At 45.6% G+C, this 27,310-nt stretch overlaps 6 protein-coding genes across 10 annotated transcripts; 2 read left to right on the top strand and 4 right to left on the bottom strand.

Moving 5' to 3' along the window:
- The first annotated feature begins 4 nt into the window (after nt 1-4).
- LOC9628910 (scarecrow-like protein 32) lies at nt 5-2,355 on the top strand. 2 transcript variants are annotated; one of them, XM_024662852.1, is made up of 4 exons: nt 5-69; nt 124-918; nt 987-2,024; nt 2,088-2,355. In XM_024662852.1, the coding sequence occupies exons 2-3, from the start codon at nt 427-429 to the stop codon at nt 1,980-1,982; spliced, it is 1,488 nt and encodes a 495-aa protein (XP_024518620.1). In that variant the 5' UTR covers nt 5-69; nt 124-426; the 3' UTR covers nt 1,983-2,024; nt 2,088-2,355. The 2 variants fall into 2 exon arrangements, with proteins under 2 accessions (XP_024518620.1, XP_024518622.1); XM_024662854.1 differs by having other exon boundaries at nt 151-918.
- A 3,861-nt stretch (nt 2,356-6,216) lies between these two features.
- Nucleotides 6,217-7,407, bottom strand: LOC9628911 (GDSL esterase/lipase At5g62930). Its single transcript, XM_002989035.2, has 6 exons — nt 7,292-7,407; nt 7,159-7,242; nt 6,941-7,078; nt 6,807-6,883; nt 6,578-6,742; nt 6,217-6,531 (listed from the first exon to the last, which is right to left on the bottom strand). Exons 1-6 carry the CDS (start codon nt 7,397-7,399, stop codon nt 6,372-6,374), a joined length of 732 nt encoding a protein of 243 aa, XP_002989081.1. The 5' UTR covers nt 7,400-7,407; the 3' UTR covers nt 6,217-6,371.
- Nucleotides 7,408-7,514: 107 nt separating this feature from the next.
- LOC9629486 (F-box/LRR-repeat protein 4) lies at nt 7,515-10,173 on the top strand. The gene is made up of 8 exons (XM_024662827.1): nt 7,515-8,047; nt 8,215-8,448; nt 8,517-8,917; nt 8,978-9,163; nt 9,225-9,417; nt 9,469-9,545; nt 9,602-9,755; nt 9,814-10,173. The coding sequence occupies exons 1-8, from the start codon at nt 7,715-7,717 to the stop codon at nt 10,108-10,110; spliced, it is 1,875 nt and encodes a 624-aa protein (XP_024518595.1). The 5' UTR covers nt 7,515-7,714; the 3' UTR covers nt 10,111-10,173.
- LOC9628912 (kinesin-like protein KIN-8B) lies at nt 10,151-14,448 on the bottom strand. Of its 2 annotated transcripts, XM_024662825.1 has the most exons (17): nt 14,020-14,448; nt 13,884-13,961; nt 13,718-13,834; nt 13,574-13,662; nt 13,374-13,518; nt 13,219-13,314; nt 13,075-13,166; nt 12,924-13,025; nt 12,722-12,868; nt 12,521-12,671; nt 12,407-12,469; nt 12,120-12,353; nt 11,965-12,069; nt 11,801-11,914; nt 10,902-11,747; nt 10,299-10,847; nt 10,151-10,243 (listed from the first exon to the last, which is right to left on the bottom strand). In XM_024662825.1, the coding sequence occupies exons 1-16, from the start codon at nt 14,068-14,070 to the stop codon at nt 10,341-10,343; spliced, it is 2,937 nt and encodes a 978-aa protein (XP_024518593.1). In that variant the 5' UTR covers nt 14,071-14,448; the 3' UTR covers nt 10,151-10,243; nt 10,299-10,340. The 2 variants fall into 2 exon arrangements, with proteins under 2 accessions (XP_024518593.1, XP_024518594.1); XM_024662826.1 differs by lacking the exons at nt 13,884-13,961; nt 14,020-14,448 and having other exon boundaries at nt 13,374-13,486; nt 13,718-13,820.
- A 357-nt stretch (nt 14,449-14,805) lies between these two features.
- LOC9629487 (transcription factor E2FA) lies at nt 14,806-16,620 on the bottom strand. 3 transcript variants are annotated; one of them, XM_024662850.1, is made up of 13 exons: nt 16,430-16,620; nt 16,322-16,363; nt 16,189-16,274; nt 16,043-16,131; nt 15,929-15,986; nt 15,819-15,871; nt 15,712-15,762; nt 15,615-15,663; nt 15,489-15,554; nt 15,360-15,436; nt 15,109-15,304; nt 14,990-15,059; nt 14,806-14,932 (listed from the first exon to the last, which is right to left on the bottom strand). In XM_024662850.1, the coding sequence occupies exons 1-13, from the start codon at nt 16,506-16,508 to the stop codon at nt 14,877-14,879; spliced, it is 972 nt and encodes a 323-aa protein (XP_024518618.1). In that variant the 5' UTR covers nt 16,509-16,620; the 3' UTR covers nt 14,806-14,876. The 3 variants fall into 3 exon arrangements, with proteins under 3 accessions (XP_024518618.1, XP_002989083.1, XP_024518617.1); XM_002989037.2 differs by having other exon boundaries at nt 15,109-15,301; nt 16,418-16,620; XM_024662849.1 differs by having other exon boundaries at nt 16,418-16,620.
- Nucleotides 16,621-16,664: 44 nt separating this feature from the next.
- Nucleotides 16,665-18,096, bottom strand: LOC9629488 (UDP-glycosyltransferase 74C1). The gene is made up of 2 exons (XM_024662848.1): nt 17,640-18,096; nt 16,665-17,579 (listed from the first exon to the last, which is right to left on the bottom strand). The coding sequence occupies exons 1-2, from the start codon at nt 17,765-17,767 to the stop codon at nt 16,697-16,699; spliced, it is 1,011 nt and encodes a 336-aa protein (XP_024518616.1). The 5' UTR covers nt 17,768-18,096; the 3' UTR covers nt 16,665-16,696.
- Between the last annotated feature and the right edge of the window lie 9,214 nt (nt 18,097-27,310).

Raw genomic sequence — 27,310 nt, forward strand, 5'->3', positions numbered from 1 at the left:
AATCTAGACGACCAGTTTGTAGTTTGTGTGTCTATGCCTGGTTGAAACACGAGGAACTTCCCGAGTGTGGTAAGCATTGTAAAGTTTGATCCACTCTTAGATCCTGCCTTCGCAATCGTGTAGAGTTGGATTGAAATGTTGTTTGCGCAGGAGCTTTGGTGATTCTAATCTCTTATGGTGATTCGTCTGGCGAGGATGAGAGTTTATAAGACTCTCATCGTGGGATCTCTCAACCGGTCGGCTGAGCTTCCCAAGGTGTCCAAGTTTAAGTTCGTGATGCTTGACTTTGAGGTGTTTGGAACCTCCCGTGGTGGTAAAGGACTCAAACAGATATCTGTGTGATCGACACCCGAGAAAGAAAACAATCGTTCATCCACAGCGCCTGGAAGCCTTCGAAGATCAGCATCTAGCTTTAAACCATTAATCATGTTGAGACAGTCCGTGAACTATCAGCTCCCAGCGGCGGCGACATCGTGCTCCAGATCATACCTCGACTCCAGGGAGCTCGCATTCCTATCCAAGGAGGAGCACAGTAGCCCTGGACCGGAGAGGTACTATTACAACACTCCCGAGAAGCTCAAGAACAACACGACAATCAAGGAAGCGTGGCCACTGTCGGGGCTCTCGGTGCGAGGCATCAGCATCCTCCGCGGATCAAACGACGCCGCCTGCGTGGAGCAGCTTCTCCTCCACTGCGCCACCGCGCTGGAATCCAGCGACACCACTTTCGCCCAGCAGATCATGTGGGTTCTGAACAACATCGCCGCCTTCGATGGCGATCCAAACCAGCGCGTCGCCGCCTGGTTCCTCAAGGCGCTCGTCTCGCGGGTGTCGAGAACGCTGCTCTCATTCAGCTCCTCGCCGCCCAGATTCCTTCCCAGCTCTTCTCCCACTGCCGCTGCCAACACGAATCTTTCAGTAAGTTTGTAGAGTTCTCGTGCTCGCTAGAACTGGTTCTTAGATTGCTTTGTTCCCGTTTCTCGCAGGTTTTCCAAGACTCTTGCTTGAACCTCGATGCCAGCAGTGCCTCTTGCTTCGACAACCGCCTCCTCACTCCAATCCAGCTCGCCAAATTCGTTGATCTAACTCCATGGCACCGTTTTGGCTTCTCGGCGGCAAACGGCGCCATCCTCGAGGCCGTCCAGTCGCGCGACAAGATCCACATCCTCGATCTGAGCATCACGCACTGCATGCAGTGGCCGACGCTCATCGAATCGCTCTCCAACCGGCCAGGTGGACCTCCCAACAGCGTCCGGTTGAGCGTACTGACTGCCCGCCCCAGCGTTCCACCCTTCGTTGACATGCCGTACGAGGAGCTGGGCACACGCCTCCGTACGTTTGCTCGCAGCAAGCGCGTCAACCTCGAGTTCGAGGTGGTGAGCTCCAGCGATCTCATCCCGGGGCTCTTCCAGATCCGCGATGGCGACGAGGCATTGGTCGTGAACTGCCAGCTCCGCCTGCATTACTTCCCGGAGATCGATGACCACGACGGCCCCCACTTGGATCATCACGGGCTATCATCGCCGCGAGACGAGATCCTCCATCTCATCCGGAGCCTCAACCCGGACATGGTGACGCTGGTGGAGGAGGACGCGGACGTAACATCGCCCAGCTTGGTGGATCGCCTCCGCGCGGCCTACAACCATCTCTGGATCCCGTTTGATCTGCTCGAGTCGTGCCTGGCCAGGAACCACGAGCTGCGCCTGCAGTACGAGGCAGATGTTGGGCGGAAGATCGACAACATTGTGGCCTGCGAGGGCGAGGCGCGGATCGAGCGGCTCGAGTCGAGGGACAAGTGGAGCCAGCGGATGAGGTTTGCGGGGTTCCGGCAGCTGGGATTTTGCGACGAGGTGTGGGGAGATGTCAAGTGGATGCTGGAGCAGCATGCCACTGGGTGGGGACTCAAGCGCGATGCGCACGACTTGCTGCTCACTTGGAAGGGGCACAATGTGGTGTTTGCTACTGCATGGACTACAGGTTGATCATACGATATTCATGATGTTTGTTCCTGTGAGAAACTTCAGGTGAGTACTATCAGGAAAGGTTGAACTTTTTTTTGACGATACTTTCGTTTCTTGTTTTCCCAGCTTTTTATTTTGATGTGTAAAAATTTGCCCGCTCGCTCATCAGTTTGTTCCTAAAAGCCTGGAATGCTGGTTGAAGCGTTTAGATATGAATCAATATGGCATCGGTAGCCACGAAATCATTCTCAATGGAAGCAGTAGGAGCAATGTGGTAGCTTGAGCACTCCCATCGCAGCTACCTGTCTCACGTAACCATTGTTATCCTTGAGGCCCTTCCTGAGAGACCACTCCACGAATTCATCGTTTGTACAGTCCTTCCATCAATATAAAATAACAGTTCCTAGTTGAATGTTACTCAACAATACGTCTGGAGAAACAGGCAGAGCAATCATTCTTGGGGGGATTTGAATTTCCACGTCTCTAAGGTGTGTACCCATCTTCCTGCAGCACAAGCATGGCAGCTTCCAACGTGATGGTACTCCTCCTTCCAGTTAAGTGGATTAGTTCTCAGCGATAATATTACTTTCTGTATTACTGCTTACGTGGCACAAACCAATTCTCCAGAATTTGATTTGTTCGTTCAAGGTGGATAGACTTGCCCTGTTATATGCATAATATGAATTCCTGCTGTATAAGATATGCTTTGACGGTAATATGTGTTTACAGACACCAAGGGAGGAATTCTATCATTTGGCACATTATGTGCTTACTATTTTTAGGTTTACCTAAACATTAAAAATTAAAAATTAAAAGTTCAAAGTTCAAATTAGAAGTCACAAACCCAAAATATTAGTTTGCAAATCTTGCTAGGAGACAAAAGCATTGCATAAGAGCATAACCCTAGACGGAAGGATGGTGCATTGGATTCTCCATGTCCCAGCAGTTAATCCTTATCTGAGAGGCTGCTCTAGAGACTTAGGGAGGAGAGTCGCCTGAAGCCTCCATAGCTGACAAGGCCGGGGTGGCATTGGAACTCTTTTGATTACATTGCCTCAAGGCTTTAGGTTTGCAAGTTCAAGGATCTCAATCTCTGGGACTCCATAGCAATAGCCAGTGTTTGCACAAAGTCTTGTCATATCTGTATTCTTGATAAAAGAAGAAACCACTACTGTCCTTTTTATCCAAAATGTTATTGATCGATCAAGAATGTCATCATCATCCAGAAGTAATATTTCACTTGCTTGGAAAACTTGAACATACTATATAGACTTGAAAAATAACAATAAAACTTTCAAATTAGAGATCACCTATACATACATCTAAATCCACATGCATATACATATACGTATGTATGGAGAATAAAAACTAATTATATCATATGACATAAATATAAATGACAATATATCTTCCAATGTTTAAAATACAATGCCTTTAACGCCTGGTAGTTTAAACTAAGCATCTTGTTCTTTGGTACTACCAAAGATGAGTACGTTTGCTTTTCTAATTGTGATTTTTTTATGTTGTAGTGTTGTTAAAGTAGCATGTTTAAGGATGTCCAAAATAACATTTTTTCCCAAAAGTTCCATTTTTTGAACGAACCTAAAAGGAATAAACATAAAATAAAAAATAAAAAAATAGAATTGACAAAAAAGTTATACATGTCAGATGAAGTTTATTAAAGTGCTTTTTTTGAAAGTAACAAATTTTTTCATTGACATTACCTTCTGTAAAGATTTTGGAAAATTCATCCCAGCATAGCCTTCTAAAGTTACCTAGATGTGCATATTTCTAGGTTGTTACTTTCCATTAATTCAGTTTATATTCCAAAAACATGAAAATTTCTAAATGTTTTTTGAAAAGTTAAAAAATAAAAAAAGAAATAACAAAACAGACTTTTCTCATAGTTTACAAATATGATATTGATTTCAAGCTTTGGCTCACAATGATGTCTTTGGCAAGTTCGGCCATCTCTGCAACTTTACATAGTTTCATCTTCAATATATTTTTGCAAACTTTCTCAATCCCTTTAGAAGTTCCTAAAACAACAACAACAAAAAAAAACAATTATTAAGTAACTTGAAAAGCTTACTCTATACAGTCTAGTTTTACAAAAAATCCTATGATCACAAATAAGTATACAGCTCTAGTTCTTTAGTATTTCTCCCTCAATGGTAATTAGCACTTTCCTGACAAATCTATAAACTTGCCTTTTAATATCATGCAATATGAGTACAAAATAATCTGTAACACTATCATTTTACAGTTCCGAGAAAATGGCTATAGAACAATGCTAGTCATTTCTGAACTCTTGGGAATTAATTATATTTCAAGAAAGATTGTGATGAATTGAATATCAATTGCTACTATTGGAATATTTCAGCAACCTTCTTTTTTTATGATTTTTTCAATTCAATGAAAGTTAAAATGAGAGTTCTTTCCTAATCCATGACTGGTATTCAAAATTAGAAGACTGCTAGCCTTTTGCAATGAGTATAATCAGTGGCTTTGAATCTTTAGGCCCATCTGTTGATGAACCATATACCTTTAACTCCGAAGATATAAAACCCTTTTACAGATCAATTGCAAACTTATTCTTTATGACTTGGTCACCAAGGAAGCGCCTTATGACAGTCCTATTCATACAAGTCCTCCATGCCCATTGGCTATACCGAACGGAGACATGTCGATTGGTGGCATCGTTTTAATCGATATAGGAGATTGTGTTTGCAAATATCCATGTCCTAGTCACAGCTGGACTATCAGTAGAAGATGGTTACATTGCGCTATGGTACACAGACGTTCAGAAGTAATTGTGGGTTGCTCCATTCCTTCCGCACCCATAGTGTATCAGTACTAAGGAGAAAAACAGAGGAAGTTACCTATCTGGAGACTCGCCTTCCATTGATCTTGAGAAAAGATAAATCAAAGTAAAACTTGGAACCTGCGATCTCACTCGAAACATTCTCGTTCTATTCCCGTGCCACAGGAAATGGAGGGAGGTCACACCACGATCGTGGCGAATGAGGCGGCTGAGGCCTGCTCTTGTAGAGAACAGCATGGAGTTTAGAGATGGAAGAAAAATAATGTTTACAGGCTCGAGAGTTACCTCTTTCGTCTGCCATCCCGTAAATGGCAATGGCCACAAGAGCTTTGGCGTCGGCAGTGTACCTCCATAGATTTCGATATGGCCGTCAGATGAACTTTGATGAGCTCGCCCTGCTCAACCATCCTTGTCGTTAGATCGATCAAATCGGAGTTTTTGACGTGAATTCTTGTCCTCAATCTATATTCGCAAAGATGAGATGGAAATGAAATGCTTTACTCTCTAGCATTCAATTCCAGAATCACACGATAGCCTGAGATTCTTTTCTTTTTCGAGGAGCTAGTAAACAGAAAGTTCTTATTTGCTCAGTGAGAACGACAGGTTTCTCGTTCGTCACTCAAGGAGCCGGACCAGCGATCGTCTTAAGCTTGTCCACTGCCGTGCTGTATCGAATCACACGATCAGTGTTAGGGATCCAAGCGTTTGAAATATTTTACCCGACTACATTAGGAAAGCTCGAATCTTTGTCGTCAAGAACTTCCTATCGGACCTTTTGATGCGGCGAGTACTAGCGATCGTGACGCCTGGACAGAGACTGAGAAAACTCTTCTAGGATAGGCCGGGCGAATGGAATCACACCATTGTCGACGAAGAACCCTCGCACGCTCGCCTCATGGCGATAACAGAGAATGCATTTACAGCAGCCAAAATCGGGGCTGAGATCTCGGCAATCTCGGCATCGAAATCTTGCGGCAGCTCCAGAGACTTGGAACCTCCACTCGGATGCCGCCATCGCCGGGGATGACTCCTACCCGTTCGTGGCCAACACGCTCATCAGCATGTACTCCAAGTGTGGCCCCATGACTGAAGCTTGCGCCGTCTTCGACAAGATGCCCCACCGCGGCATTGTCTCTTGGACGGCTTTGATGCTGGGCTACACGGACAGTGTCTAAGGCGACACGGCCCTGGAGCTCTTTCAGCAAATGCAGGCCGATGGCTGCCAGGCCAATGCTCAAGCTCTCGTCGCGGCGCTCAAGGCTGGGCCCAGCGCGTGAAGGCTTGTGAAACCGAGCTCACCCGCAAAGGTAAGGCTCTTCACTCGAAAGCTTCCATGACACTGATGGTTTCGTTTGACTGCCATGTACATCAAGTGCGGGAATATGTAATCGTGTCCGTAGTTGCAAACCAAAAATTCTCTTGATCACTAAATTACTCAAAACCTTTGGAGGTGGCCTCATAATTCATAGCCTTCTTCTTAATAACACTGTTCACCTGGAATAAAATTCCAAAGTTTTAGCACAGCTTATAGGCCTGGATGTTTTCTTCTTCTATGTTTCATAGTTGGGCACGAAGTTCTAATATAATCATGTACTAAAAGCAATCTCTGGGTGTTCTTTGTCTATAGAAGAATGAAGCGGGAAGTCCAATGAAAGCTCGGCCTCGGCAATCCCTGCAAGCTTGAAAGCCTGCACGACTTGGTCGAAAACAACACCATTTCCAGCCGCAGTAAGGTGAAGTCCGTCGCTGCATGAGAAGAAAAAATCAGTCAGTGAGAGGCATAGAAACCAACCTGAGATAGATCGATCGCCAATCGTGGTTCTCCTGGAAAAGCGTCCATAGATCAATGACAGCTACATTCTCTTCAGCAGCTACGGCCTTGCAAGCCGAGGCATACTCCTGGGCCACTGCATTCGTCCTCTCGGGGAGCTCGTGAGCATCTCGACCATAAGTATCTCTAGAACAGCCAAAAACACACGCGAAGTAAGGACGGATAGAACACACAAAAGAAAAGAGCAGACATAGCAAACTCCCGACGAGCTTTCTCATCAATTGGAGGAGGAGTGATGAGGACGATGTGTGTGCGTTTAGAGACTGCCTATGGAGAGAAGAAGAAACGAGAATCCATTAGTGTTCCACTGTGGTGTTTCTCTACCTTGAGGTGTGAGATGATGCGCTTGAGATTTGTCTTGTAAGTTGGGAGTGGAACGTGTTGGTGAGAGCTGCCACGGTCGGGCAAAGCGGCATCGTTGGCTCCAAAGAAAATGGTCACGGCCAGTGGAGCGTCTTCTTCCTGCCAAGGGTATCAACACTTCAAACGATGAGAAACTCTGAGTAGAAAACACGCACAAACTGGACTCATAACACTCGTACCAAAGAGGAAGGGAAGATCTTGTGTAGGAGGAAAAGTGCCCAGCTGCTATTGTAGCCACTGTAGCCTCGAAGCACAATATCCGCCTGAATGGAAAGAACAAATCGAGCAAAAGCTTGGCTGTTACGATGTTACCTTGCGGCAGTAGTGATGAGCTAGAGCAGCGCCCCATCCACCAGGCCCAAAGGATTGCTGCGTGATAGAATCGCCAAACAACACAATCCTGGGCCTGGCCGACCCCATCCCCCACTCTCTCAAGAACCCTAAAAGTACTCTGGCATTTTTTAAAAGTTTAAAAGATTAAAGAATATTCCGAGTAGATTCTCCTCAAGAAAAGGGATGAGAAAATTAGGTCAACACCATCTCTGGTGGAACTTACGCTGCGCTCGCGGCGGGGAGGCGGAGGAATCGATTGAATCCCTCGCGAGTAGGGTTCTTTGACCGTGCGGTAAGATCTTGGCGACGAGAAGGTGGAGGGCATTCGCTTCTCTGGAATGAGGAGGAGCGACACAAGGGGCTTTTCTTCTCCTCCCTCGCCAGGCCGCCTAGTGTAGCGAGATGAAGGGCCACGATCTTCTCAACGATGTGCTGCCGGACGAGGCGCTCATTCACATCCTGAGCTATCTGGACGTTCCCAGCGACCGGGGCTCGTGCTCGCTGGTTTGCAAGCGATGGTGGCAGCTGGAGAGCGAGACCCGGCACTCGATCCGGATTGGCGCGTCCGGGAACCCGGACGCTTGCGTCACGGCGGTGGTGAGACGATTCACGGGGCTGCGAGACGTGAGCTTCGATGAGAGGGTTCCAATCCAGCTCCACCACCAGGGCCGGCCTACTTTCCAGCCGCGGCGATCTTTTCTTCTCAGGACGCCGAGAAGGGGCAGCGCAGATCAGGTACGATTCTTCTTTCTTATCTCTAGTTTGTTCTTGCTTATCTTCGCTCGACTCTTTCTTTGCGTGGATTCTTCCTCGGCTTGTTTGGTTGAGAATGCTCGCTCTTTTGGCTGGTTCTGGAGTTCTTTCCTTGGAGGTTTTCAAAGTTTGGTTTTTCCTTGATCCAGAATGGCGACGCGACCAGCCGGAGGGGACGAAAGCGTCGCAGAGGTACTGACGAGCTATCACCACTCTTGACGGAGAGTCTGTGGAGCAGCCTCTCGGACAGCGGGTTGATGCTGCTGGGACAAGGATGTCCGAGGCTGGAGAAGCTGACGCTCGTCTGGTGCTCGGCCATTAGCAGCACCGGATTCAAGTCCCTGGCCGAGAATTGCTGCGGCTTGAAAAATCTAGAGCTCCAGGTGAGCCGCTTGCTTGCTTTCTTTCTTTCTTGACGTTGGGAGCTCTCATTGCTCTCATTGCTTCGCAGGGATGTTACGTAGGAGACGACGGGCTCAAGGCCATCGGTCAGTTTTGCAAGCTCGAGGATCTCAACCTTCGCTTCTGCGATGGAGTAACGGACTTGGGACTTATGGCGATCGCCACGGGCTGCGCAAAGTCACTCAAGGCGCTCATCATATCCGTGTGCCCCCGGGTAACGGACGCGACTCTGGCAGCCGTGGGAAAGAACTGCTCGCTGCTGGAGAGGCTCACGCTCGACTCGGAGGGATTCAAGAGTGACGGCGTCCAGGCCGTGGCCAGGGGCTGCCCGAGGCTCAAGTACCTGAGGATGCTGTGCGTGAACGTCGAGGACGAAGCCTTGGACTCCGTGGGACGCTACTGCCGGTCGCTGGAAACGCTAGCGTTGCACAGCTTCCAAAAGTTTGACAAGTAAGCTCTTCGTACTCTTCTTCGTTCGTTCTTCTTACTTTTGGATCCATTTCTCTGCAGAGGCTTCTTGGCGATCGGGCATGGCTGCAAGCAGCTCACAAGCCTCACGCTGAGTGACTGTTACTTCCTCACGGACACGACGCTGGCGGCGATTGCCAGCGGCTGTACTGAGCTCTCGTCGCTGGAGATAAATGGCTGCCACAACATTTCCACTTCTGGAGTCCGAGCAGTGGGACGCTCCTGCCGGTAAACTTTCCACTCTCGCCGGAATGGAATGCTCGTTGCTTACGTTGGAACCTCGCTCCAGAAAGCTCACGGAGGTAGTGCTCAAGTACTGCCAAAAGATTGGAGACGATGGCTTGTCCGAGATTGGCAGAGGCTGCAAGCTTCTACAGGCGCTCATTCTCGTCGACTGCTCGGCCATTGGAGACTCCTCCATTCGTAGCATCGCTGGAGGCTGTCCCGGTCTAAAGAGGCTCCATATAAGACGCTGCTACAAGGTACTCGAGCTCCGCCATCTCACGCTGGCCTTAAACTGGATTATGTTGCAGATTGGAGACAAAGCCATCGTCGCCGTTGGCCAGCACTGCGAGAGACTGACCGACTTGAGTATGCGATTCTGTGACCGGTATGTAGGCTCCAAAGTTACTCGTTCTATAGTAGTTTCTTTGTGATGATTCGCAGAGTTGGAGACGATGGCCTGGCAGCAATTGGAGCAGGCTGCCCGGAGCTCAAGCATCTAAACGTAAGTGGTTGCCACCGCGTTGGAGACGCTGGCATTTCTGCGATTGCGAAAGGATGCCCAGAGCTGATACATTTGGACGTGAGCGTTTGCCAGGTACTCACTCAGTGATGACTTTGCGAGTTAACTCAGCTCGAGTTCTTTTTCTTCCTAGAGCGTAGGCGACGAGGGACTCGCAGCGCTGGCCGGTGGATGCCGGAGCCTCAGAGAAATCATACTGTCACATTGTAGAAGTATCACGGACGCCGGACTGGGTTTCCTTGTGGCGTCTTGTACCAAACTCGAAGCTTGTCACATGGTTTATTGTCCATACGTAACTGCTGCAGGAGTCGCGACCGTGGTGACCGGTTGCTTGAGCATCAAAAAGGTGCTGGTCGAGAAGTGGAAAGTTACCCCCAGGACGAGGCGCCGGGCCGCGTCAATTTTAACAGAGCTCTGTATGGATCTATAGCGAGAAACATGATCATCTGTAACAAGTTACACACGGAATGAAAAGGACAAAAAAACTTTCGCTTACAAATGTTACAAACGCTCCAAATTAAACAAAATGTATGGAGGAACCAAAAAACAAACCCCCTCAAAACCTGTGGTAAGAACAGTTAAAAGCCGACTTGAAGGAATGCTCTAGGAAACATTTACCTCGAAGAAAACAAGGAACGAGATCGTTGCAAAAAAGTTCGATCACGCCGTCCATTCCGGGATGTTCCTCGGGGGCCAGAGCTGACGTCCACGAGAAGGCGGACTGACCCTGTCTGTCAATCCCTTGGACTTCAAGTTAACAACCGAGCGACCACCATCTACCAAGTCGGGCGAGCTGAAAAGAAAAACTTTCGACGCAGGAACCTCTTGTCCTGCTGCTGAAACATCCAGACTACCTACTTTCCCCCACTGCCTCCTATCCAACACTGGCGTCCCGATCGTGGAAAACGATGCCTGGTTCTGGCTACTAACTCTATGACTGTATGGTACATGTCCACTAGTTGGAGCTGATCTCGAGAAGTCACCGCTATGAACTACACCGGCCTTGTTTCCCAAAAATGGAGACGACGAGTTCCTGCTGCTTGCTCTTGCCACTTCCGAGTTAATATGTGCACTGTGGCCCCTACTCGAACTAAAGGCTTGCAGCGAAGTGTTCCTTTCAATGCCCCGCTTAAGATCTTGGAGCTCGTTATCCAGCCTTGAAAGCTCCTGCATATTAAAAATTCAAAGTGGTTAGTTTTTTTGGACACGCGAAAGTCATACCCTTTGAAGCATTTTGTTGTCTACAGCCTGTTGTCCACTTGGCTTGTGCCTTGTAGCACTCGTCAAGCAATGATCCGAATCTTCAGTTTCACTGCCCTCGCTACCGGCGTCAACACCAGTGGTGTTTCCATCCGCCAGTAACTCATGCGTGCATTGGCGTACGCGGCAGTCGGCTGATCGGGGTTTTCGCTTGTGCTTCAAAGGAGTCACCACCTTTCGAGCTCCATGAGCTGTCTGAGACCGTAGCCTCGAAGAGCATGAGCAAGACGTATCTGACCCCGTATCTGTTCTCCCCAAAACCCCGCTTTCCAACAAGACCTGCTTGCATATCTCCCGGAACTTCTCCGGAGACAGGTCCTTGCTATTCTCAACCGTGTCACCTTGAGGCTTCACGTCGGGAAGAGGAGTCGAATTTCCCAAACACTTCGCCTTGAAATTTGCCTGGCCGATGCAGTCACTCTCTGTTAGTCTCCAATCCATGTTTGGAGTGCCGGGAGACATTGGCGTGTCCAAAGGTTCCCGAATAGAACCATTGCTGGACACTCGAAACTCTTTCGGATTTTCTCCATCGCTTCTGGGAATCTGAATTATGTTTGAGAACCGTGTTGCCGAAGGTGTCATAGGCTGGCCATGCATCGCGGGAGCATTGGATGAATGTGACCGCCCTGACATCGGCATACCGTCCTCTATCATTATTCCTTGTTGAGCAGCAATTTCCAAAATCTGGTCGTGGTTTAGTCCCGAGCTTTCCAGTAGCCGCCACATATTGTTCAAGGCCTCTCTTTGATCCTGAATTATCTGATCCCTGATAGCCATTTGAAATTGCAGCTCCATATTCGTCATTCCCTGCAGTATCACGGAGGAGTCCGTTAAAATGCTTACGAAACAAAATGGCTTACCAATAGCCTATATTGGCTAAGGATGCGCAGATATGTTTTATTGCGATTGCTGCTAATAGCCTCATCAATCTGCCGCTGAAGCTCTTTGCGTTGTTTCTCATTGTGTTCAATATCCTGGTACAAAACAACACAATCAGCAGCGACTAAAAGGGATAAAATCAGACCTGTCGGTAATGAGCCCCAGTTTCGTCATTGTCCCGGATATTATCGAGCACTACTTGCCTCCTTTCAATAAGGTCATCTAGCTTCTCACCATCCCCTTCTTCATCCTGATAAAACAACAAGATCAGATGAATTATAAGTGCCGCAGAATCCTCACCTGATGCTGTGCAATTAGCTCGTCAAGCTGTTGAAGCTCCATTCGGTTGTGTAAATTCATGTCCTCGAGCTCAAACAACGCCTTCTGCAGATTGACTCGCATTTCCACGTTCTCATTGATGTCGTGACTCAAAACGTCCAACCACGAAAGCTCGTCATCAGCCTTTTCCGGGGTCCGGGCACTGAGCTGAGTTTCCTTCTCAGCAAGCTCCCTGCGCAGTTGACTTACTTCCACCTATAGACGTTACACAAGCTTAAAAGAAGCATAAAAGATTACAGGCTTCTTACCTGAAGATTGTCAATCATTCGTTGATAATCTGCAACATGTGCATCCACAGTTCCCACATTTGTCTGGACGATCAAGAACTGTAATTAGTGGAGTGTAATCACAACGTAACATACCTGAATGTGAGTTTTAATTTCTTTCGCTCGGTCAGCATATTTCAGAGTATTGGTTGTATGATGATACTGATCATCGGCACAGGAAACCGTCGCAACCATCACGGTACGCGAATTGCCACTTAAGCCATCTTTCAGAAGCCGCGTCAGTTTGCTGGAAGAAACAAAGTAGCAATGACCACTGAGAAAAAAGTAGCGAGCTACCTGTTACGATATGGGACATAGGCGAGGCCCTTCTTTTGTTGCTTGCCAAGAGCGTTGATACAATTTGCTAAAGCAAGCAATGAACGGTTGATATTAGCCCCGTCTCTCAGCTTTTGCCCAGCATTATTCGTTTCCGATGCTCTTTCACTGCAAAAGAAAGAGCAAATGTCTCAAGGTCTCGAGATGAAAGTGACAGACAAACCTTCCAGCAAGGTCGACAAGCGCCAGCTTTCCTCGTAAGACTTGAGATCTGTATTGATTTCTTTGTTTCCTCTTCACAATTATTTCTAGAACGGCATGTGATCTGCACATAATGAGGGCGTTAGGCTTGGATATTAACAAGAAAAACTTGCCTCGAAGACGTGGCATTGGCATTAGTGCTTTCCGTTTTACGACGACTGTTCCCCAAGTTGAGAAGCTCCAGAATCTTTTCAGCTGAGTTTACCTGACGAAGTAAAAGCGTCAAGATTTTATTCCGTTGAGTTAAACTTCGTCACCTGGATTCGTTTTAGACCAGCAACCGTGATGCCTTGATCGGGATCTTCTCGTAGTTCTAAATGACCAGACGATTTCTCCAACAAATCATAAATAACCTGCACTACGACAACTGAACTTACTACAAAAATTCCGACGAACTACCGATTGGTTCTACCTCATTGTAAACTTCCAAGTAGGAGCAAGTAACCTCGAAGTCATGTTCTTGCTCCTGCTTAGTTATGAGGCCAAATATCTCTTGCAAGCTTAGAACCATCAGACCTGGATCCTCTGGCAAACCAGCCATCGTGTGAGTTTTGCCACTGAGAGAAACAGCGCTCTTAGGAACAACAAACACTATTGATAATTCATAAATACCTGCCAGTGGCTCCATACGCAAACACCGTAGCGTTCAATCCCCTCAACACCCCCTCAATCATGGATCCGACAGTAACATTGTACACATCCTATTAAAGAATTCATATAGCAGTGCGACAACACAGATCCAGATTTTGACATTACCTTGTTGGAGCATTCTGGTCCAAATGCAACATCAAAAACGTATTTCTTTTCCTTGCTTCGATTTTGAACCCGATCCAGATATTCTTTAGAGGAATCCGGGTCCAGCACAACGACCACCTACAGAAACATTGCAGTATCAGGCTAGCTCGAGCACGCTCTCTCGTACCTTGTCATCGACTACCCGTAAAATGTCTCGGCTCTTGGTCTGTTCCTTCGAAGTAAGCGGACGGCATCTCACCGCAACCTACGGTTTCCAAGATAGATTCATTCACAAGAGCTCCGAGAATCGAGAGAAAACATACCAGCAAAGTGGTCGCCTGTTTGGATTCTGGAGGTCGAATTGCCCGCATCATTTTCAGTCATCACTAGGATCCAGGCAGCTGTGGCAGAACTAGCAAATCATCGCCTGGAGCCCAATTGTCGACACCACAGCCAGTGGCCTCGCTTGATGCTGCATGGCGAATTCACCATTCTCGCATTGCCAGACCGGGCCAGCAGCGCCCCTAAGCTACGCGCATTCCCTGATCTACATTCTGCATTACTCCTAGATTCCGCGATTCCTGCTGAGACATGAGCGCATTGTCTCCTGGAAATCCACGGGCCCCGATCTGCAAACCCTAAGGCGCCAAACCCTACCGCCAAGAAATCGCGGAGGGAAGAAGAACGACCAGCGAGGCCAGAAAGAAAAGAAAGGCGCGGTAACAAAAAATGGTGGAGAATGGAAGAAGGGAGAAGAAGAAGGAATAATGTGGGGACGGTCGGTGGCTGGCAAAATAGCGTTTTTACTGCAGGATAAAAAATGCCACGTCACACGATCGTGGAAACGGCCGAAACAGACGGCGGCAAGTTTTCATGCAATCCAAAAGAAATGGAGAGGATATTCCAGCACGGACATTCCGGCAAACGCGGGAATGACGGAAGAATCAACGGTTTGGAATAGTTTGGTAGATAACGAGGCCGAGGCCAAACGGGAAAGATACCAGTATATCCTATGATGTACAAGGAGTCCTGCAAGAACTGCAAGAACAAGGACTTCTTTGTTCCATTCAGCTGGTAGAATCTAGCTTAGAGCTTGTAAGCGTGGATTGTTAGAGAAACTTAAACGCCAATGCTATATAGGAAAAAAAGAATGAAAATTTGGTGTACATACAACTTATCATTATAGTGGAGCCACTGCTTGAGCTTGTTCTTCGTCTTCGAGTGAGTCCCAACAAGCTGAAAAGCGTTAAAGAAAGAGGGGAAGAAAACGTAAAAAGCTTAAAGCAAGGATACAATCTTCAGCCCACAGCTCTGTGATTCCAGCGCCAGCGCCGTCAGAGACAAGCCAGTAGTCCGTTTCACCCTGACAACAAGAGACTAACACGTTTGAACAAGCGTGAGGAACTGCTTACCTCCACTTCAGTTGGCAAAATCTTCATGATGCCACCAACATCGCCAGAAACTCCAGTGGATTTCTCTGTACCGGACGGTGCTTCTTCCTGCGGCTGCGGAGGAGACGAGCTTTGGGAGCTTCGTAGTACCACGGAGTTCTCAGAACCGTGTTGCAACGTGATGTCCATTGATTCGTTTGTCTCGCCGTAGTGACTGCTATAAGAATTAGCGCAGCAAAGATAAACAGAAGTAGAAAAAACGTAATTGCTACCTCACGAGATAGACATCAATCGGCCCAAACGCACTTCGCAAAAGTATTTGGTACCTTCTTTGAGGATACTCCACGGCCTACAGAACACAAGAGTCTTTTAATCAGAAAGTGAATCGCTGCAAGCGTTACCTCGTCGGGATCAGGAACCTCTAATGTTGTCCCTTGGGGTGCTTTTATTGCGATCAAAGTTTCGTTCTGTTCATTGAAACTCATCATATACAAGTTGCCACACGGTCAAGCGAGTAAACTAGTTACCTGGAAGCAAGGAAGTCCCTTTATATCGTCTTCAGTAACATAGAGCCATCTGACAGAAAGCACATTTCAAGCTGTAAAGTCTGAAAATAATACTTACTGCTGGTTGCTCACGTCCTCACACATGGTTTTCAGTTTTTCTCTCATCGCCCTGTACCAATACCGAGGTTTAGTACATCAGAAAGACAAATACACCAGAAAGCCTACCTTATTTTCTCGTCCAGACTCTCTTCTTGAGCATGGAGGTCATCAACTTCACTCTTGTCAACAACAGAGACAGGTTTTAGCAAAAAGATCACCAAAGTTTTTGTAGATACCTGAAGACTCGATAAAAGACCAGTACTATCCGAGTCTGCCACGGACAGCCCCAGTCCCCTGAGCATTAACAAAGAAAATAGCAAACATCATAAGACGAGACGAGCTTAGCTTACTTCCATCTTATTCTGTTCTTTAGCTTCTTCTCAATCAGGCCAATCCCTTCGAGCACATTCGTGATATCATATATCCTCCGCTTTTGGACCTGCTCGAAAGAAATTAACTCAACAAAACTAAAGGAAAAAAAATGTTTCAAGCTTACATGTAAGGTGTCCGCGGCATTGTTGAGATCGAGAACACCATCCTCCGCTTGATCGATCAGATTGATAAACTTCTTTGTCAATAGTCCTGGCAGAAAACCAGACAAATCAGTGTACAGCACTGACGAATCGTACCTAGAGAGCTGTCGTATCTACAAGTGCTAGGCGCTGGAGAGCCTGATCGAACGAAATGAGCACAGTGTGAGCGGCTGATCGCGAGAAATCGCTTACCAAACGAGCTACCTGGCCCCGATTGCGGCAACCCTTTCCTTGCGTTCTTCATCCGGCTGCCGCTCCTCGTTCCAGATGACAAAGGCCCCATGGATGGAGGAGAGGCCGAAATATCAACAAGAAACTCACACTAGCGCCGCTGCGCGCTCCTCCGCGCCATCGTCAAGCGGATTAGGGCTCCTAGCTCCCATTCCCGCCCTCTCTTTTTTAACAGAGTGTTTTAAGGTTGCTAAAATTAGGGCATGGGCCGCCTTTAAATTTTCTTAGATAATAACACGCTTAGTGACATTTTGCTTTTACCCGCTTATGTACCAAAGAGTCGATATTATTCCGTGAAGATCCTTTGTTCTTCATGGCAGCTCTTACCACTTCTTTGACGCGCCTGGCATTCTTCCAAATCTCGCTAGTTTTTGGGTCGGCTTCCATAAGAGCTTTGATCGAGTTCTTGAGATCATCCTTGCGCGCCAGCTCTCGCCCCATTTCAATCCCTCGCACTCCAACTCCAATGCCCCATTCGTCGATCACAAACTTCGCCGTAAGAACTTGGTCGCCGGTAATGGGCCTAGCCACCATGGGCATTCCAAACGACATGGATTCCATCACGGAATTCCAGCCGCAGTGAGTGAGAAATCCACCGACAGATCTGTGTCCCAGAATCTCCAGCTGAGGCGCCCAGGACACTACCAGCCCTTGATCTAGTTTGGTCATTCTTTCCTGAAATCCGGGAGGAATCAACGACGAGTCTCTAATTGCCCACACGAATTCCTGCCTCGATTCTTCCAAAGCCGATGCGAGCTCCTCGAATTGCCCATCGGCTACTGGCATCGTTGTGCCAAATGCGATGTAGATTACACTGGAATCTGGCCTCGCGCCCAGCCACTGGATGATCGCGCTCGACTCCTTTTTGCAATCTACTCCTTGCTGGGCGCTGGTGCCCAATTTGTCGGAGAGGAGATGCAATGGCCCGATGTGCTTGATGTTTATCCCGCTGCCGATCAGGGAATCGATTGCTGGCCCTTCAATCCCCTCGATCGAATTCACTAGCACTCTGTCGGCCTGGGGAATCTTGTGAACGAGTTCCTTGTAAGTGTGGAGGACTTTGTGGAGAGACTCGTATGGAATGAACCCAAAAGTGGCATAATTCTTTGGCAGCAGCGGTCGCCTGGAAAACGAAAGAGAAGTCTAAGATTTTGACAGAGAAAAGTTTCTAGGGGCTCTTAACCTGCCAATGGAAAAATGCCGCGCTCGATGAGGCGTGGCATATGGTGATACACGAGGAGGTCCGCCACAGTCGACGTCCACAGCGCGATCCACGGCACCTCGAGCTGGGCGGCGAGATCGCGAGCCCATCCAACGTAAACATCCGAGATCACGCAAGAGATTGGGACGCCGGAGCTCTGGCTGAGCTCCTCCGCGATGGCTAGCATGGAATCGTCGTCATTGAGAGCCTGGAATCGATTGAAGTAGCAAAGGACCTTCTCCAACCTCGCTCCATGATCGTCCTTGTGAACTGCCGGCAGGGCCTTGGATGGATCGAGCGGGAGGCACGACTTGATTCGCACGCCATTTTCCCACTTCTCGGCGCCAACGCTCTGTGAATTCTCGGGGGTCTTGAGGAGCGTGACGAGACACCCCGACGCTGCCAAGTGCTGGCAAAGATGGAGGAGTGGAGTGATATGCCCTGGCATTATGTATGGAATGGGGACCTTGAGAGCCCATTTTTTACTCTGTTTCTCTATGATTTGTTTTTTATATTTAGAGTATGTACAAGGCAGGACACGTGGTTGATGACGTGGAATAAGTTGTCAAAGGGGACTATGCAGCGGCTGGAGGATAAAAAGGAAGCAAAGGCAAGGTTGGGGTCAAATTTGCGAGCAAGGACTGGTCAAGATCCAGTCAAGGTGGGCTTGATCCCGAGTGGACCTTGCCTGGGCTTACGCCCATATTACAACAGTTATAAATTATATTCATATTTAGAATTATTTTCCATAAGGTGTATAATTATTATGGAAGATTTCAGATAGTGTTGAAATTGGTCTTCTTCAGAATGAAAATACATAAAGCTCAATTGCATACTCTCCCTATGAAGTAAACTAATTTTGAGTAAGAGTTTATGATAAATATTATGATTAATTTTTTTATTGATTCACACACCAATTTAATTAAATATAGCCAAGAATCTCATACCTTCAACTACCATTAACACTACCTCAGTATTCTCATTCTTGGTGTGTCTACAAAGTTTATATATTTACCACTTACTTGTATATTTTAATACCTAAACTAATCACATATAAAAGAAGACTAAAAATAATATTTTTACAATTTAATTCAAATATTGTTATTCATTCTTAAATCTAGTATTAGTTCTTTATGTAGATAGTATAATTTAGTTTAAATTCGATAAGGTGGCAGTAGCAGCTATAAAGCATTTCGAAAATGTCCCTAAGAGCTAGGAGGACATTGTTTTATGATAAATTTTGTAGTGTATCATGTTTTATATTATGAAATTCAAAGATTGATAATAAAATATACCATCATTATTATGCCTAGCTAGCATGAAAATGAATTATATAGACATTACAAAGTCTAGATTACTATTTAGGAGTTAATTGAATATATATTGATTGAAGTTTTAACTTGTATAAAAGATTTTGTAATAAATTTATCACCAAATCCACATTTTAAAAAATTCTCTAAAGTGATTAGAATTTAAATAAATATATTAAATATTTATATTTACTACTTTATTATATTTCTGATAAAATAATTCAGTCTTCAATTATATAAATATCTTGAAAACTATTTACTTGCAGTTTATTTAAATAGCACTTAATATGCCATGTGGCACAATGCTATATAAAAAATTATTTAATTATAGTAAACTTAAAGTAGAATAATATTATTCTATAACTTCTTTTTAGAGTTCATAATTTTCAATAAATGTTACAACTTAATAAGAAATAAAAAATGAGAGAGAAAGGTAAATATTCTATCAAAATAGAATATTGGTAGAGTACCAATATTTTCTTTTAATTTTTTATATATGAAAATATGTTATCTAAATATATACTCCTTAACCTAGACTTCCTCAGAAATCTCTCATCATATTACTATTAAAATCTAAAAATGCATAACTTTATATATGAAAAAGATGTATTATTATTTATACACTAATAATACACAAATATTTAAAGTGTTCCATCCACATAACAGTGGTTGAATTTAAAATCCAACAAGTGTAATACATTTGGACCAAAAACTCCAATGCAAAAAATTAAAAGTAAAAAAGAAAATCTAAAAGAAGTATTGAGGAACAAGTATGAAACAATTGATAAACAAGTCTCTAAAAATGGATTAACACTAAATAATAGGGGAAAACTTTAAGAGAATTAATGTGAAAAAATAAGATATATTTATATGGCGTGTGATGATATAAACATTAAAAAGTCAAAAGTTAGAATGGATATAAATGGACAAATAAAATGACTTAGTAAAGTGTTCAAAAGCCAACTTTAGCTCTTTTAGGAAATTGAATAATTGATACTCCCAATCTAAGTGTAGATAGCACTACTTAATTAAATACCTTGTATAGTTCATTAGAATTTCATTCTAGCCAAATGGCTAGTGGTGGAAAATGGGTGGAGTATCTACAAAACTAACATTAAATTATAATATTTTAAAATATCATCCCAAAATCCCCAATGATGGAAAGGAAGAAAAATAGGTTCTTTACTTTATAACTAAGGTATAGTTATGTGGTGAGGAAGTCTTAAAAGTATGTAAAACTCCATCAACATGCCTTTAAACCCTGAATTAGTGGTAGTGTTAGCAAGCTCTACTATGATTAAAGAGGGACTTAATGAGGATCAAAAGAGGGATATTGAAATATAATGTTCCTTATTTTAAGAGATTCTAAAGATGTTAAAAGTATAGAATGACCATTCACAAATTAAATGGTATAGTATTAGAGAGATAAGTCCATGGCTTTAGTGATCTTGGACCACCAATGAGACAAATGTAAATGAACATGATTTTAATGTAATAGGCTGGCATTTAGTGGAATTCAAACATATGAAACACTTAAACCAAGTGTAGAGGCAAAATAGCTAGAAGGTTATTTTTGGAGTTTTACCAAATACCCCTAAATTGAGATTAAGACCTATGAAGGTTCTGAGTGAGAATGGCCAATAATGATTAAAGTGAAATACAAAAATTTAGTCATTTACAATAATTTTAAAAAATGATATTAGAAAAGGGTCTTTATATCAAATTCACACTTGTAAGCTCTTGAATTTGGACTTCTCAAGAGGTCACCTAGTTTAGTACTATTCAACTTCAATAACACTTAACCCTAAATATCCTAAAATCCTTAACCGATGAAAAACAAATTGCACTTTTATTCATATATCTTACAAATTATTTCTTGAGTTATTCTCTTTAGTTACTTATAACACTTTTGTGATCCTCCTCCAACAACATATATAAAAAATTAAACTCACTTCATTCGTATTTCACATCCTTTTTATCTTTTCCTTAAAGAAAAAAAAGTTTTGAAATATCAAGATTTGTTATGCTTGCCATCTATGCTCAACTTCACTCTACTATCATATTCATTTGGCCTTACTATGTCGAGGTGAAGTATTATGGTTAAACTCACTATACTTATCCTTATTTTACAATCCATGACATTCATTCTTACTTCACTACAATATTTATTAGTCCTCACTTCATTATTGGGGTTAGATTTTTGTTTGTCCCTTCTACCCCTTTTTCTGAAAAAATAAAATATTGAAATATCAAGGTAAAAAAGTGAAAGTGAAAAAAAATTGAGGAAGAAATATTATAAACGAAGAAAAAGTGGATAAAGAAGCATTGAAAGAGGAATTTGCAACAACTAACAATGCAAAAATGGGGAAATCAAAAGAAGGACATGTGTTAAAAAATAAAGGACTTCCTATCATAAAATACTTTGATCACAATATAAGGAAAAACTTCATATTGCTCAACCTCTTTAATATTCAATTCAACATTTAAGACAAAAAAATCAATAGAAATGTCTACACTCTTAAGAAAACACATTAATGTGAGACACAAAATCCCTAGGCCCCAAAGTGGAGCCGGAAGGGCGCCACGTAGTAGTGGCCAAAGCGAAAGCCAAACGAGCGTAACACGTTTGGAATAAAAGCTCTAAGTTGAAAGATCGAGAGTGGGAGTGGAACTCCTAACAAAGTGCTCGAGGAACAAACACGAAGCGAGCAATAAGCAAGGATCCAAAAATAGACCCAAAAGGACCAACATATGACATGTGGAAGTGTCTGAGATGGACCTAAGTTAGAGTCTGAGATGGACCGAGATGGAGTCCGCAATGGACCCGAGATGGAGTCCGAGATGGACCCAAGATGGAGTCCGAGATGGAGTCCGAGATGGACTGAGATGGAGTCTAAGATGGAGTCCGAGATGGACTGAGATGGAGTCCGAGATGGACCCGAGATAGAGTCCGAGATGGACCCAAGATGGAGTCCGAGATGGAGTCCGAAATGGACTGAGATGGAGTCCGAGATGGACCCGAGATGGAATCTGAGATGGAGTCCGAGAAGGACCTGAATGGAGTCCAAGGTCGACACCGAGACCGGGACTAAGACCGAGATCAGGACCGAGACCGAGACTGAGGCCGAGGCCGAGACCAAGCCCAAGTCCGAGTCTGAGTCCGAGTCCGAGTCCGAGTTCGAGTTCGAGTCTGAGAGGGTGAAAGCCCAAAACGTTCGTCTCCTAGACCCTAGGGGGTTTGGTGAGCTCCAAAAGTATAGTAAGAGAAGGACTGCAATGGAGCCAGTTTGGCCAGGAAAGGCCAGTTTGGCCCAGGAAGGCTGTACCCAGTGTTGGGTGATGAGCTGCCCACTGGGAAGTCCAAGACTAGAGTGAACACGGACCGACAAGCGGGGTAGCTTGGTGAAGTGTTCAAGAGCCAGCTCTAGTTCCCCTGGGAGATCGACTGGCCAATGCTCCCAGTCCAAGTGTGGGTGGCACTACCTACTTGGATACCTGGCGTGGCTCAACGGAACCTCGCTCTAAGCCCATGGCTAGAGCACCCAAAAGCGGAAGGCGGGGAGAATACCCATGAGGCCCGCGTAGAGCCACTGTGTTCCAAAATGTTGTCCCAAAGGCCCAAACCGTGGAAAAGAGGACCGTGGGACTTAGTGGTCAAGCCTATGGGCCTCGATCCAGTGGTAGTGTTAGGGAACACGGCCATGGGCAGAAAGGGACTTGGTGGAGACCGGAAAAGGGATGTTGGGGAAGGTTATTCCCCATGTCTGTAGGCATCCTAAGGATGCTAAGGAGTGGATTTGGGACGATCACTCATGGACGGATGACCTAGTCTTTGAGAGACAGGACTGTAATGTAGGTGGTGTCAGACCACCAATGTGACCAAGGTGAATGGGCATAGCTTTAGCGTAACAAGCTGATATTTCGGTGGTACCTTGTGGTGTCGGTCATGGGATCGGACACGTGGAGCACTTGGACCAAGTGCAATAGTTGAGTGGCATGGATGCCATTCTGGGGGGCTAGCAAGTCCCTAAGTCCAAAATAGAACTTATGGAGGTTGTGAATGCAAGTGGTCGGAGGTGTGGCTAAATGACTAAAGTAGAATGGAAAAATTAGTCACTTACAATTTGGTATCGGAACTATTCCTTAGTTTGACTTTTATTGGTGCTCAAGTATATCACTATTGATGTTGGCATCAGAAGGTCTTAGGAGTGAGCCTATCCTTTAGGAGTAGCATGTCGAGAGGACATGGCTCTCCCCTCAAGTTCATGCGTGAACTTGGGCGCGATGTGGTGGATAGAAAAGGGCCAGTAAGGGAACGACTTTGGGATCTTGGGAACAGTATAAGGGTTTTTTCAAAGAGTTGAGGATGTGATCTAGATGAGCGTTTGACTTAGCCAACTGGCGGATGTAGTTGTGGTAAACAACTAAAGTTGGGATCACGGGAAAGATGCAGACTCCAAAACAATAAAGGAGTCACAAAATTACCCTCATATAGTTGGGGCTGGTGCTTATAAATTTGAGACTGGAATTGATGACCGTGGGAGGTTAAATATGGAAGAGGACACAAGTCCTTGAAATGGTAGCTGGGGCTACCTCTAATAAATGCTAGAACAACTCAAGGAGGTGGGGGTGTACTCAAAGGATAAGTTGGTATTCTCATCCTATGGACAAGTGGTTCTAAGGGGCAAAAGGTTGCCCCAAGAGAACAAATCAAGTGTCGAAGTAACGCTTGCAAAGATGGTCCTTGTGAGTAGGACCTGAATACAAGAAGTTGTATTCCAATGAGCTAGCACCTCAAGAGTAAGACCTTATAGGTCGGGGGATTAGAAAAAGTCCAAGAGGCTAAATGACTTGAGTGGAGTTAAGGAATGGTCCTAAAAGACTGATAGAAGCATTTGGACTAAGGTGTGTTGCGCCCCACAAAGGATGGGGAGGATTATAAGATCCAAGTGTGAGAATAGTGGGTATCTCATTGATGGCAAAATGTGTCATACTAAAGTCGTGGGAAAGGTGTTCCCAGAAAAAAGCAACTTTGGTGTAGAGTTGTGTGAAAAACTGTGATGAAGTGCCATTGGATAGTTGGCATGAGAAACGACTGTGTTGGTCTTGGCAAAAGATCTAGACACGAGTGCAAGTGTCATAAAGGTAGGCTAGTGGAGCCGATGGTATGAAGACATCAAATGTGCCAAAGTGTTATACCTTGAGATTAAGTTGGCAGGTTCATGAAAACCCCTTCCAAAAGAATCCCAATGGAAATAGAAATGGCATAGCCTAAGCTGGAAGGCATGCAGTTAAAGTGTGGTGACCCAAATAATGATGAAGGTGTGGAAGCACCATCAATGAGTTGTAGGACTTGATAACTATGAAGCAACTAAACAAAAGATGCAAAATAATTGGTTAAATTGGTAGAAGGTAACTACTTAAGACTTCTTATGGGGATAAGGAAGTTAGATATACCCTTATGGGGGAAAAATTGTTTATGTTGTGAAATAGTAAGTCAATGTCGTAAAGGGAATGCTCATTGCCAAAGAAGGCCATCATTGGGACACCCAAACACTCTAAAACACTAGGAAGTGGTGTTTAGTGTCGCAAGGGCATTAGATAAAGCCCAAGGGACTAAGTCCCTAGCGAATGATGGATAGGAGGTGCTATCCAAATGTCCAAGGTTCTGGAGATGGGAGAAATCCGTCTACCTGATTTGGACAAAGTCAAAAATGGAATTTTGGCAAGGCTAGTGATGGGCATATAGAGGCCCATAAATAGTAACGTTAATCCCGGTGTGTGGGATTATAAAGTGAGCATGCCCAAATTGAGGAACCACTCCCTAAGCTATTGGGTAAGTTCATCCCTATGAATACTTGCTAAGGCATGGTAAAAGGTTCAAAGCTATCTTCCTAGTCTTGAGAAGAATAACCAAGGGAAACATTTGAGGCCAAAAGGCAAGTAGTATTGGGATGGAACGGAACCATAAAAATCAAAGGGCATAACCAACGGTGGTTATGCAAGTTGGGAGTGGAGAATCAAGAGGGTGCTCAAGGAGGTTACTACTAGCAACCGCAATGCCATGGAGAGTCTAAAATGTAAAATTATCCATGTTAGACCATGTGGTGAGTAGGGAGCTTGCAAAGGAGAAGCCTTAGCAAGCTAAGGGACAGAGTTCCTTCAAGGTTCCCAAAGATGATTCTAAGTAGCTTAGTACCTAGGAAGGCCAAGTGTAAATGATTCATAGAACGCATGAAATCAGAGTGGCACAGCAAAAGCATGGTCTTGAAACTAGCCATGAAGTGAGGCTATCAAGGTTGGGGAAGTAATTCCGAAGTGTTCAAAGAGAGGGTTTTGAACGAAAGTCGATAATTAAGGACTTTCACGCTTATGCATGAACCATGTTACAATGGCCGGATGATTTGCTAAGTGAGATTGGCAAGTTAGGGGAACAAATCCCCTAGTTGAAGGTGCTAACTTCAAAGGGGTGGCCCATGGGGCCGAGCATGGAGGAGTTCATGTATGATCATAGACTTGTCAAGTGAGAGGACTTGGCAGTGTGGAGGAACTAAGTTCCTAAGCTATGATCTATAGCGCGCTTTAAGTACACATTGGTGCACCGGCGTGGGGAGTCATGCCAGGCATCCTATACGGTGCCATCCGTAGATGCATATACGGAGGTTAGGTTTGAGTCCCAACCCTCTAGTGTTTGGGTTCGAGTCCCAAATCACTAGGGCATGGTGATGGTTTGGAATATGAGGACACTCATATTTCGATGATCATGGACTCTTAGTAAGGAGACTAGCTTGGGCATACCGCCAAGTGGAGGATGCTCCATAGTCGTGATGCACGGTTAAATTGCTTAGAGTGAAAGCTCAACATATCTAACTTGAACACTTTGGTGCAAAGGGCACCAAAGACGTGGTGAATGAAATGGGGACACCCAGTCTCAGTTGCTATGGATCCTTGGCCAAAAGGGTTGGCTTGGGCGCACCGCCAAGTGTGGGGGATGCCCCCAGGGTCATAATCAACAATTTAAAAGGGCTTGGAAGACCTAATACCTATTGGCAAGTCCGGTAAGGAACCAAAGGTTAGATCACTAGGTGGTTTTATGGCTAAGCAAGGACAAGGTCCTTGTGAAGTTAAGGAATAAGGTTCCTAATTCAAAAAGTTGATTTGAATTGTTGGGGCTTGGTCAAGGTGACCAAATGGGAAGGCCACCTAAGAGAAATGAGCTATGTCAATGCAATGGCATAGTAAATCTGAGGAAAGTAGTTTCTATAAAAGATCCAAGGGAAGTGTGAGACACAAAATCCCTAGGCCCCAAAGTGGAGCCGGAAGGGCGCCACATGGTAGTGGCCGAAGTGAGAGCCAAACGAGTGTAACACGTTTGGACCAAAAGCTCCGACTTGAAAAGTCAAGAGCGGGAGTGGAACTCCCAACGAAGTGCTCGAGGAACGAGCACGAAGCGAGCAAAAGGCGAGGCTCCAAAAAGGGACCCAAAAGGACCAACACATGACACATGGGAGTGTCCGAGATGGAGTCCGAAGTGGAGTCCGAGGTGGACCCGAGTTGGAGTCCGAAGTGGAGTCCGAGATGGACCCGAAATGGAGTCCGAAATGGAGTCCGAGATGGACCCGAGATGGACCCGAGATGGAGTCCGAGATGGAGTCCGAGATGGAGTCCGAGATGGAGTCCGAGATGGAGTCCGAGATGGAGTCCGAGATGGAGTCCGAGATGGACCCGAGATGGACCCGAAATGGAGTCCGAGATGGAGTCCGAGATGGACCCGAAATAGAGTCCGAGATGGAGTCCGAGATGGACCCGAGATGGAGTCCAAGATGGAGTCCGAGATGGACCCGAGATGGACCCGAGATGGAGTCCGCGATGGAGTCCGAGATGGAGTCCGAAGTCGAGACCGAGACCGGGACCGAGACCGAGACCGAGACCGAGATCGGGACCGAGACCGAGATTGAGGCCGAGGCCGAGACCGAGCCCGAGCCCGAGCCCGAGTCCGAATCCGAATCCGAGTCCGAGTCCGAGTCCGAGTCCGAGTCCGGAGCCTGAGAGGGTGAAAGCCCAAAGCGTTCGTCTCCCAGACCCTGGGGGGTTTGGTGAGCTCCAAAAGTATAGTAGGGGGAGGACTGCAATGGAGCCAGTTTGGCCAGGAAAGGCCAGTTTGGCCCAGGAAGGCCAGACCCAGTGTTGGGTGATGAACTGACCACTGGGAAGTCCAAGACTAGAGTGAATACGGACCGACAAGCGGGGTAGCTTGGTGAAGTGTTCAAGAGCCGGCTCTAGTTCCCCCGGGAGATCGAATTGCCGATGCTCCCAGTCCAAGTGTGGGTGGCACTACCTACT

This window comes from Selaginella moellendorffii, unplaced genomic scaffold (genome assembly GCF_000143415.4).
Source record: "Selaginella moellendorffii unplaced genomic scaffold, v1.0 SELMOscaffold_93, whole genome shotgun sequence".
Classification (NCBI taxonomy): domain Eukaryota; kingdom Viridiplantae; phylum Streptophyta; class Lycopodiopsida; order Selaginellales; family Selaginellaceae; genus Selaginella; species Selaginella moellendorffii.